A 12,585-nucleotide genomic window follows, 5' to 3' on the forward strand; every position below is an offset into this window, starting at 1 on the left:
AAATCACATCGGATTTTTATACACATTTAACCTGTAGCTAAAACTGTTGAAGAATAAGAGTATGCGGAATATCACCTAAACATTCACACATACATATATATATGCACAGTACATACATACATGAGTATGAACTCAATTACACATTTCAAAGAAAAGCCTACATTTCCAATAGTTTAACAAGATACTTAATATTCACATTTCCATTTGGATATCCTGTACACATCCATAATCTATCAGCGGGTATTTTAAGGAAATATCATCTCCTACTTGAAAAAGGCCACATTTCTTTTCAATCTAACGTCCTATCTGGCTTCCTACAATGCCCTTAAGGGTAGACGATCACGGAAGGCATCAATCATGTAGTCCACTGGGAGGCAGATAAAAAAAAAAAAACCTGTGAAGAATTTCATGAACGGTCTTGAGGTACATAAAAAACCTTCACCAGATGGAAAGAAGAGGGAAAGAGCAGTACATATACAGTATATATACTGTATATATTAAATGAGCGAGAGAGAAAGTAAGTAGCCGTGCGCAGTTCTTCCTTCGTCTCATCTAGCTGAAATAAATCATAAAAGAAAATGCAAGTAAAACGATCAGAGTTCAGATTAGAATGCGGACAAGGGCACTTACGTGCAGCAGACCCCGAGGTGATGCCCGAGGTGGGGACCACATCGACTTCCACGACGCAGTTCAGTTCGTCGGAGCCGTCGAGGCACTCAGCGCGGCCGTCGCAGCGTTTAACGCAGCGACCAGACGGGCATCGATGTTGCCCGGCGGGACAAGAGGGACGGGCAGCTATTCACATTGAATTAAAGAAAAAGAAAAAAAAAAACAATGCCCACACTCAAAAGGCTAGAAAAGATAGTGTTACACCGTTCAAACAACAAAAAATCCCCAAATCAAAGCAACTCAAAAAGAAAACCCACAGTCAATGAAAGCGAGCGCAACTACAGTAAATAAAACCAACTTACTACATAAAAGCAAAAAAATTTTCATTCGGGGAAAGTGACAAAATAGTTTTCAAAACGGGATAAGGAAGCAAATCAGAAAAATACTGCTATTGATGTTGGTGTGTTAAGCAAGTGTCACTTGCATTTATTCACTTATATGTGCTTGTGTGCGAGTTTGCATGTGAGTATGTTATATGGTTGTTTTTTACACATACAGTAAAATTCCAATAAATTACTCAGGTGACGAAAGGCATGAATTGCATGACCTACATTAAATATTCAGATATCTCAAGTACAGTGCTCTGCATGGTCTGATCATCTCTACAGATACATACAGCTACGAAATGATAACCTCTATAAGACATCACACAAACACGTTGGCCAAACACCTGGCGGTCAAAAACGCCACTTTCATTAACTACTGTATATAAAATACCAGTTAATTTCAATTAAAACTTAGAATTAATCGTCACTAAGCAATAACGGCAAGATGCTTATCAAAAATGTTTATTCATATTTATAGAATTATATGCAAAATGAATCATTCTAATGGGACTTTACCCCTTTATATGTTATGTAACTTTGGTGTTAATTTAAACTTACTTCGTCAGTGACTGTCCTCAGTAAAATATAAACAATTATTTTTATTACATATATAAAAATTCTCCCTCTCTCCCTCTCTCTCTCTCTCTCTCTCTCTCTCTCTCTCTCTCTCTCTCTCTCTCTATATATATATATATATATATATATATATATATATATATATACTGTATATATATATATATATATATATATATATATATATATATATATATATATATATATATATATATATCATACACACATATATAATAAAAATATATATTTATATGTACATATATCACAACAGTCTTCAGCATGACCAAGATTTATGAGCTACTGATAACTCTAAATTTCTGCTACTAACCAAGGAGGCCTACTCCTTCATTTGCATTAAAGAAAATTTTAAGAAGGAATCCGGTTGCACGTCCTAATCTGACGCTTTCTCGCTGAAGTCTCTAAATAACGTGAACAATTTCACGTAATTTTCTCGCATAAAATAAGAAAATCGCCTTCCGTGCACCCTATTACTGATGAATGGCGTCAACTGCCAGGAAGGAGATGAATGTCAACTTGTATTAGGTTTTCTACCTTTTGCGTAATTACTTCCAACAATCAGTGCAGTGCGTTAAACAAATACATGGTATTTTACTGTAAAGGTATTGGTGTATGTGAATATATGGTATTTTGCACAAAAGTTATAAGAGTATGTGAGTATATGGTACTTTACTATGAAGGTATAAGTGTACGTGAATAATGGTATTTTAATGTAAAAGGTATGAGAGAGAGAGAGAGAGAGAGAGAGAGAGAGAGAGAGAGAGAGAGAGAGAGAGAGAGAGAGAGAGAGAGAGAGGTGTAGGTGTAGGTGTGGAAATAAAAATCAAAACAAAAATTTGCATTTCAAATTCAAAATCTCTTAAACCACTGAAAAATATACAGCTGTCGTTTCCATCAAAATCCAGTGCACAAAATATTAATGAAAATCAAACGAAGATTCTTCAAAATCATATGTATAAAATGAAAGCACATAAAAATTTACATAATAAAATGCAAACCTGATACATCATAAAATTCCCACAAAAAAAAAAAAGGAACGAAGGAAGACCAGGGGGAGAAATGAGTCCGTAAAAGAGACCGAAGACAAAAGTGAAACCCACCTTTGGGTTCTTCGAAGCTGAAGAATTGGGAATTGACTGGAATGGTGCCCAAGTACTGGGAGTCCAGGACACTCCTGATGGCTCTGCGCATGGCTTCCGTTTCATCGCTCCATCCCATGTAGTTGATGTCAACTGTCGCTAAGATCTTACCCGGGTCTGAGCGCCTGTACGTAATACATTAAAATAGCCGTTAAGGCCACCTTTGCTCGTGATCTCTAAATAAATTACATTCAAGCAGTTAACAGCGTAACTTACACTGAAAGTCCAAATGCGTCTCTCATAATCATTCCCTTACATAAACACTATCACATGATTCAGTCTATTTAGAAAAACAGTCATTCGACCGGTAAAGTCTCTAACAAAGACCAAGTTAAATTTACTTCCTTTATTACCTAAGATTATACAATATATCTAAAAAATCCGACATTGCGTTAGTCGACTTCGTGGCCCCAGATTATGCAACGCAAAGCCGAAAACTGGGTATGGAAAAACCCTGATATAACAGCATTTATGTCTAAGAAATTTGACGATTATATGACATACATGATCACAACCTGGAATAATGAAGGATGTCGCATGAAACGGAAATTTTAAAATGAAAAAAGGGATGAGAAAAAGCAAGGCTGAATGAAGCAAGATCGTATACCGGGCAAGAATAAATGAGGATCACTTAAAGTAGTTGTTGTTGCGTAAGCTAAGAGTATATGACAAAAAGGATTACCAAATGATACTCAAAACTTCAATACTAAAAGAGCACCAAGAGTGGCACCACCTAAAACGGCCCGACAAGCGGCAGTAGAAAACAAGAATACTATACTCCTGTATATCTGAATAAATCCACGACTATCTTGTTGTGTTCTAGCCAAATACTCTATCGTCTAAAATATTATCTTGAAAAGCAAATCCTTCTTGCTTTTGAAATATTGCTTATTAGACTTGATGTAGATGCAACGGGAGACCGGAAAATGGAGATTAAAGACTACAGGTTATCACCAGCTGCCAGAACTTCTTAAGAAAAAGTAACAATAATAAAATGATAAAGCAGGAAATTAAAAGGAGGTTCTCAATCTAAAATGAGATGGAATACTTGAGTAACCATTTTTGTGGATAAACAAACATGAGAAATGTAAGACGGAATCTAACGAACAGAGATTCTCATTTAGTGATAAAGATCAGCAGTATATGCAAGAAAAATCAAACTAACTGGTAACATAAGTTCAAGCACAAATACTTAGCTGATCAAAAGAGTTACAAATACTTAGCTGATCGAAAGAGTTACTAACAGCTTGTCTATGCAATCTGGCACAAAGTGAAACTCCTTACCTCATGCTAGACACCTTGACAGTCTTGTCACCAGAGATGCGCCTAAGAGCTACTTCCAAATTCCTCTCCAAATCTCTGGCTAAGGCCACGAAATCAGGGGAATTCATATTACCCAGAGAGGGTCTCCAATCCTTTACGACATGGACCTTAGCACGGTATATACCTACAATATGAAAGAAACATCATTAATATAAAATATACGTGACGTATTGATAAATGTCCTGCTATTATAAATACAGCTGTCATTACATTTCTACATTATAAGCATATTCAAATATCTACCGAATCACATTTACAGATTCACTTTACATACTGACATTTATAGACAGGTTTCTTGAAAACATTAAATCTCCAATGACAACCACAAACACTACGAACATTTATACAGAAAATTATTATACCGTATATATATATATATATATATATATATATATATATATATATATATATATATATATATATATATATATATATATAGTACGCAATCAAGCATTTCCTGTCGTTAGAGCACAATTAACACAAACAATCTCATCCTCAACGTGAATCCACCTCACTCTGATTAATATATTTAGAAAATCTGAGCACTAATGTTGGTTTTTAGTTTGAATGCTTGGGGTATTACTTGTTTGTTCACAGGAATTAATGTTTCAGTAGCTTAAGTGTGGAAAAGCTAAACTAAAATAATTTATTGTTACGGAAAGTTAAAGGAGGCATCACAAACTCATATTTTCTGTAATGCTTTTTTTTTTATTTCAAAAGATTAATATTAAAATGCAATATGATGTTTCAAACATAGTTGGAAAAAATTACAGTATTTGACCTATAAAAAAAAAAGAAAGAAACGGGGGTAAAGAAAATTTAACTATAACTCCGAGGAGTCCACACGTCATGTTTCACTACAGTGGTTCATGTTAATCTGCATTATCAGGGCTCTCTCTCTCCCTCTCTCTCAAATATATATATATATATATATATATATATATATATATATATATATATATATATATATATATATATATATATATATATATATATATATATATAAGGGCCGGAGCTGAGGCTCGAAGTATACATCACGAAGGAAGCAGTAGGAAAGGCATCCTCATCATCTACAGTTTATTTTCAATGCCGACGTTTCGACGAATTCCAAGTCGCATTTTCAAGGCTATAAAATATAATATAATTTGCGAACATCAATAACAAATTAATGCAATGACAACAGCTCTTTCTGTAGTAAAAATATTTAAAACAAAATACATTCCATGATGTTCGCAAATTATATTATATTTTATAGCCTTGAAAATGCGACTTGGAATTCGTCATGAAACGTCGGCATTGAAAATAAACTGTAGATGATGAGGATGCCTTTCCCTACTGCTTCCTTCAATATATATATATATATTATATATATATATATATATATATATATATATATATATATATATATATATATATATATATATATATATAATATAATATACAGTGTATATATACTATATAATATAGGTACACACATATGCGTGTATATATACAGTATATATATATTGTGTATGTGTATGTGTATATATATATATATATATATATATATATATATATATATATATATATATATATATATATATATATATATATATATATATATATATATATATATATATATATACAAACATCTCAGCTTGTAAATTAAGCAGACATTTACATACAAAAACACGAGGGAAAAATATTCAAGAACTCAAGCTTTGAAGAGAATGGCCTCTATTCCTCCAGTGAAAAGCTGGGATTCCACAGACCCAGGAAGGGTAAGACGAAAAAGGCAAGACTTACGTAATTGTTCCCCTCCTGATCCTTCCTCCCCAGCGGAGCCGATCTCGTCTTCATCGTCGGTGGGGGCATTGGAACCGAAGCCCAAGAAGCTGAATTGTCTGCGCACGCGCGTCAAGAAGCTGGGCTGTTCTTCTGGCAAAGGAGCTTCAACGGGGGCCACCTCGATGTCGCGACGGGTTCGCATGATACCTTCTTCCTCGAATATGAGGTCCTCATCGGTCTGAAAGGGAAGAGGAGGGAAAGTGAGAGACTGATAATCATTTCATCACAGATGGTATGGTCTGGTACATCCCACCAATGCTAAGTTTATATATATATATCTATATAATATAGGTACACACATATGCGTGTATATATACAGTATATATATATGTTTGTATGTGTGTATATATATATATATATATACATAACATATATATATGGCATAACAATGAAAGAGTTTTACAATGATTCTTTATTAACCTGTGACAACATTGTTCTCGTCATCAAATGGTTCAGTCTCCCTACTTAAATGTTCTGCACACTACAGCTTAATGTTCACAGCCAAGGACTGAATCATTACCTTGAATGAAAACTATCAAGAGCAATAATGTTTTTTAAAGATGAGACTAAAATGAAACTCTAACTTTTACACAGCCCGATTATTTATTTCACGTTCCTTCTTGACCTTCGGACGACGTGAGCATTCTGGTTTGCTGTGGTTATGCAGCCCGTCTGCTGCTCACTGGGAGCAATAATACTGGGTATGGGTCACTGAGGTCAAGAATTCGTCGTTCTATAATCCAAGAAATATGTCTGAATTATCAATTTCCCTGATGGATCTGGAGAGCTTGGATTCTCTTAGGACATGGCTGGCGTTTATTTTACCAAAAGCACAAAAAGATTTGTTTCCAGCCACCGTTGGTACTGAGTTAAAGTGGACCTCCACGACCCTGCGATACTTTATAAAGTAGTTTGCTATCCTTAAAATGAATTCTGTGGTTGAAATCCTAACAATGTGTGGCTTTTGCACTGTTTCTATCATTAACATTAATGGCCCTTTAGTGCTCTCCCATGAATTTATCGAGATTTCTTCCGGTCTCCCCAATGCACGCCAAAAGTTACAATTGATGACGCGTACATACTCACGTTATATATATATATGTGTGTGTGTGTGTGTGTGTGTGTGTGTGTGTGTGTGTGTGTGTGTGTGTGTGTGTCCAGGCTTCGTCCTTTTCCCATATTTTCCGAATTCTGCCCTAACAAAGGAACTTATGGATAGTATTACTAGGATGAAAACCAAATTATGTTGTTAATCACCAGGGTTTTTGGCGAATTCTTCTAGTTTACCGCGACAGGGTTGATTATTTTCTCTTTCCGTTAGCCACTCCCTTCACAAACCAATTGAATGATTAATACGTCTTGCTTTTCTTGAGGGTATTGCCCTGAAACCATGTTCGATATGCTAAATCAAGGAAACGCGTTCTTATGAAACAAATTTCTTTGTCTACATAAGCAGGAACAACAAGTCTATGGGCTTTCAGGAAGAAACCTACTGTAACTGCCTTTTTTTAAGCTAGATTTATGATGTGAAAAACAGTGACTGTGGGAATTTGTGTATGTGGCTTTACGATACACTTTTGTTTTGAAACCCTCCTGGGTTTCAAAACATCAATTGGTGTTGTCTTGTCTCTTTTCCAATAAGAATTTTATGGTTGGTCCTTAAGAGCCCATGGGACTCGAAGAATGAAATGAGAGTCGTCGTTTGTCTTCCAATAAAGCAAAAATACCACCTACAGACCATTTCTACAATATCAGTCTGATTTCTATTGCGCTAGGTGTTTAGCAATACAGACACTTCAGAAAATTCCAAAAACAAGCTGGCTGATATGGTGACGGAGAGACACATCCGAATGTGTGCTTGTGTACTTTGTGATTACAATGAAAACCTCAGCGACAGTTTGATTAATTCGCATATTTTACGCACCAGTATCAGGAGGCTATACACATGTTCATCCCCTGTAATCTGAAGAATTCGAACACTTACTCTTACGGGATATTAGTGAAAAGGGATGCCACATCAAAGTTTGACTTGAGTTGAAACAGCCATCTTTAGTTTTGAGCTTGGAAAATCAAGCTCACCTGAACACCATGAATGTTACTACTGGAAAATTTAATTCGCTGCCCGCTATCAGTTATTCTTTTCAATGTTTCAATTACCTAGTTCATCTGCATTACAATTAACATAGTAAATTCAATTAACCTCATTAAACACGAATAGGTCTCATATTTTTAAAGACCCTTTATACTCATTAAAACAGTCTCGGCGACATTAGTGTCATTATCAACATTTCAGCTGCTGGGTTTCTGTAGCATTTACCTCATGAATAACCCTGAATCTCATAATCAGGTATCTATTCCCGTTCTTTCCACCCCAGTACAATGATGTCATCACAAACGGCTCGTTGATTCGGTGCACAAACGAAAACTCATCTGACAGCAAGACAGGAACTCATTCGTCTCCCTTTCATCACCGTAAGTGCTCAGATCACAACACAGTATCCAAATCATAATCACTGTCTTATTACTTTGCTCTTTGTCATCATCATCCTGAGCTTATTTTGCTTTTTAATACCGTTTACCTTTATTCACTTTTCATTGTTACACTTCATTATCTTCACTATTAGCCTCGATATACTTACCTACAATGCATGTATGTGCCAGGCATGGGTCCAAGTACAAGTACTTGGACTTGGCCCTAAGTACAAAATTTTGAGTACTTGTACTTGGGATTTTGAAATTCATTGTACTTGTACTTGGTCAAAAAGTAATTGAAAAAATCAATTATTTTTAAGTACTTTTTAAGTACATTACATACTTAGTAGGCTGTATTGCGTAAATAATCGTATACCAAAAAGTGCACTAGTAGTGACAATAACCTGACTATAATATGTGGATTTTTTTGTTATAATGAATTAGGCTATGTATGTCAATAATAAATATATACCAAGTTTAATTCAAATGATTTAAATTCTACTGTTGCGTATCAACAGAATATCAGTCAATTTTCGTGCAATCAATTCAAGAATGAACCTCCGACAACCTGTTCACTTCCTGTCTGTATCTGCAGGCAACATGATCAGTTCTGTAGTACAGGAGTTTAGTCTTTCACTAGCCATCATTCTTAGCTCGTGGTAACACTACCGAGTCTCCTGGGACAAGCCAGTCAACCATGGAAGATTTCGTTACAGTGTCAGACCCAAAGAAATATTGGGCACATGATGTTCGACAAAAGCAACAGGATGATGCACTAGTGCTCTTTGTGGCGTGGGATCTTGTGCCATTTTCTGTTGTTGAAAGCTCTTACTTCACTGGCTTACTTAAGTCAGCTGACCCTCGTTATCAAATGCGTATAAGCAAGCACTTTGTCAACAAATTGCTACAAGACAAATTCTCACAGGTGAAGGAAAATAAAAAAAGTCTAGGGAGTGCAAAACGGTATGCCTAACGCTTGATATCTGGTCTAGCCGTTAGATGAGCTCATATTTGGGAATCACAGCTTATTGCATTAGAAACTGGTCATCTGAAAATGTAGTGCTAGCTTGCAATATCATGGAAGAGTATGAGCAAATCAACAAGGATTTTGATATACGCTCCAAAATTACAAACATCATAACTGATAATGCTACTAATATGATCACTGCATATTCTCTGCCAGGATTTCCTGATGCTATCTCGGAAGAAGAGGATCTCGATTGTTTGGATGGTAGTGGTACTGATTCTGCTGAACTACTGGAAGTTTTACCAGCTGAGCATAATTACTGCTTTGCACATACATTGCAATTGGTCGTGAGAGATGGCTTCAAAGAAGCAGGAGAGTTAAATGTTACAATGAGCAAAGCATCAAAATTGGTTTCTTATGTGCATAAATCGACAATAGCAACAGATGCTTTAGAAGGAGAAAGAGAATTAGTATCAGGTTGTGCTACTCGTTGGAATTCGCAATTAAAGATGATCGGATCTATTCTGATAAAAATATTCTTAATGACGTGCTAGAAATTTTTGAGGCATTTGAGGAGGCCACCGACTGTGCCCAAAGACAGAATTCTGTTTCCTCTAGCCTAGCCATTCCATGTGTGCAAGGGCTCAAGTTTCACTTAGAGAAAATGCAATCTAAGTATAACAATGGTTTGGTATTTGGATTGAAGAGGTCATTACAGAAACGCCTCCAGCTAAATTATGAAGAACGGAAAATATATCAAATGGCAACTATTCTTGATCCAAAATTTAAATTAGATTGGTGTTCTGAAGAAGAGGAAAAGGTGAATCTTAAGTCTTCTATCATAACTGCAGCCCAAAGATACTACAGCTCGTGCAAGCATGGATCCTGCCACAGACCATACATAAGATACACCAGGACCTAGTTCAACTGAACCAAAAAAGAGGAAACTGTTTAGTTTTATGGGTAACCCAGTTCGACAATCAACAGATGTAACGCAGATTCAGGGGTCTGTTAATATTGAATTTCAAAGATACCCGCGTCAGCCATGCATTTCAGAAGAGAGAGATGTGCTAGCATACTGGAAAGACCACAGAGAAACATTTCCAACTCTAGCTAAGATGGCACAAAAGTATCTATCAGTCCCTGCTTCTTCTGCCCCAGTAGAAAGGATTTTCAGTATTGTAGGAAAAGTATTTCGCCCAGATAGATGTTGTCTTACTGACAAGAATTTTGAGTCTGTGATGCTTGTAAAATGGAATGATAAATCCTACAAGTAGATAACAGAGAACTGGTAATCGTATCAAAGAGAGAGAAATATAATTTTGTTTAGAACTTTCGTGAAAAATATAACTTTGTTTAAAGTTTTTCTGAAAAACATATTAGTCTGAACAGTATCACATTTTTTTTTTTTTTGCTGTGGAAATCTACTTTGTATTACAGTATTCAGAATGGCATTGTAAAATTAAATTGAAAAATAAAATGAAAAGATTTTGTCATTACCTTAACCTGTGGGTAGACCAATTTTGATTACTTTTGTTCAGTAAACCCTATGAAAATCGCTTCACCTCTTTTCGGCACTAAGGGCTAAGGTTCACTGACTAATAATACTGTGAGAACTACTCAGGTATATCCTTTTGGAAGGTCTCTGTTTATAAAGACTGCTATAGTATAACACCAAATTTTCTCTCTATTAGATACTCGCATGCGAACTTTTATTAGATATTTGCTACTGATTTTAAGTCAAACATATCACTAATAGTAATAGAAAATCTGCTGAAATGTACTTGTGCTTGTACTTAAGTATATTGTCAAGTACTTGGACCCATGCCTGGTATGTGTGTGTGTATATATAATGTATGTATGTATGTATGTATGTATGTATGTATGTATGTATGTATGTATGTATGCGTATGTATGTATATATATATATATATATATATATATATATATATATATATATATCGTAAAAATGTGGGAACAACACTGTCCACGTTTGGAAGGTGCAATCAAACTGGTTAAGGGTCATGGTTCACTTCTGACCTACCACCTACCATTCCACCCTGAGTTTATGAAGAGGGCCGTGGGGCTAGCAACCTCATCCATGACGACTTACTATACAACTGGAAGGCTATACTTTTCTCGTTTATATATATATATATATATATATACACAATATATATATATATATATATATATATATATATATATATATATATATATATATATATATATATATATATATATATATATATATATATATATATATATATATACACACACGTGTGTATGGGTGTACTGACTTCCAGAAGTAGGATCACGCCCGAACATCAACAATTCTCGTACCAATGATTTCTCTCTACACAGCCACCACAGAGTTATTTTCAAAGGGGAATATCACCTCTAATGCTTCCAGAGCCTATGTAACAATAAAGAACAGACTCTACCATGAACTACCTTTTTCCATAATAGCTTTCAAGGACAAATCTGGAGAAAACTACAGGCAAGGCTGTGAATATTTGCGCTCATAGAACACTTCAAAGCAATCGTTTCAGGATAAAGCTACGCAAGCGTATGAAAGAGTACCACTGACCACGTCAGTCCTGTAAAATAAACGTTGAAATTCTGAAACTTTTATAACCATTGTGCATAAATGAAATGATAATAAAATAGAACTAATGCGTATTATATGAAAGGATAACTAATATTTTTCTGTTTTCACGTTGCTACCAATTTCCACCTTTTCATACTGAAGCCTGTCCACGTGGTTAAATTTCCCATAACACTATTTACATTTCATCCGGACGATGTCTGTGCGCTTTTCTATCTACCGGTGACAATTAAACTTCGCCAATAATCTTATTATACTAAAGCTTACTCACGTCTTCCCATTTATGAAATAAGTTTAAAGTCGTTTTCGCTGACCTTTACCAGTTATTAAAGAAAACGGACACGAGACGCTCTTAGCATATGGGAGACTGAAACTCTCTCTCTGTGTGTGTGGTTAATGGTAAGGTGGTAGATCATTTTGCAATCTTGTCTAACCCCTTGCACAATGATTTCGACTCCAATTAAAATTTAGTTGACCAATAACTGACTCGATCAATTTTGAGAAATAACATTTAACAAGTAAAAAAATGCGCCGAAGTTTCTTCGGAACTTTGGCGCAATCGAGTTTTCTGTCCGGTGGTGGCCTCGGCAACGGCCAATAAAACTCTTAGCTGCGGCCCATGAAACTCCGCCACGGTCCGGTGGTGGCCTATGTTGTTGGTGC

At 35.5% G+C, this 12,585-nt stretch overlaps 1 protein-coding gene across 1 annotated transcript in view; it reads right to left on the reverse strand.

Annotated features, from left to right (window-relative positions):
- The window catches only part of trol (terribly reduced optic lobes), a 1,293,721-nt gene that overhangs the window by 803,144 nt on the left and 477,992 nt on the right, over positions 1-12,585 (reverse strand). Inside the window, exons 4-7 of the mRNA XM_067129897.1 lie at positions 5,834-6,053; positions 4,010-4,172; positions 2,687-2,850; positions 631-795 (exon numbers count right to left, since the gene is read on the reverse strand). Of these exons, the coding sequence (XP_066985998.1) occupies positions 631-795; positions 2,687-2,850; positions 4,010-4,172; positions 5,834-6,053 (712 nt within the window). The remainder of the gene's footprint in view (positions 1-630; positions 796-2,686; positions 2,851-4,009; positions 4,173-5,833; positions 6,054-12,585) is intronic.

This window comes from Macrobrachium rosenbergii, chromosome 3, assembly GCF_040412425.1.
Source record: "Macrobrachium rosenbergii isolate ZJJX-2024 chromosome 3, ASM4041242v1, whole genome shotgun sequence".
NCBI lineage: Eukaryota > Metazoa > Arthropoda > Malacostraca > Decapoda > Palaemonidae > Macrobrachium > Macrobrachium rosenbergii.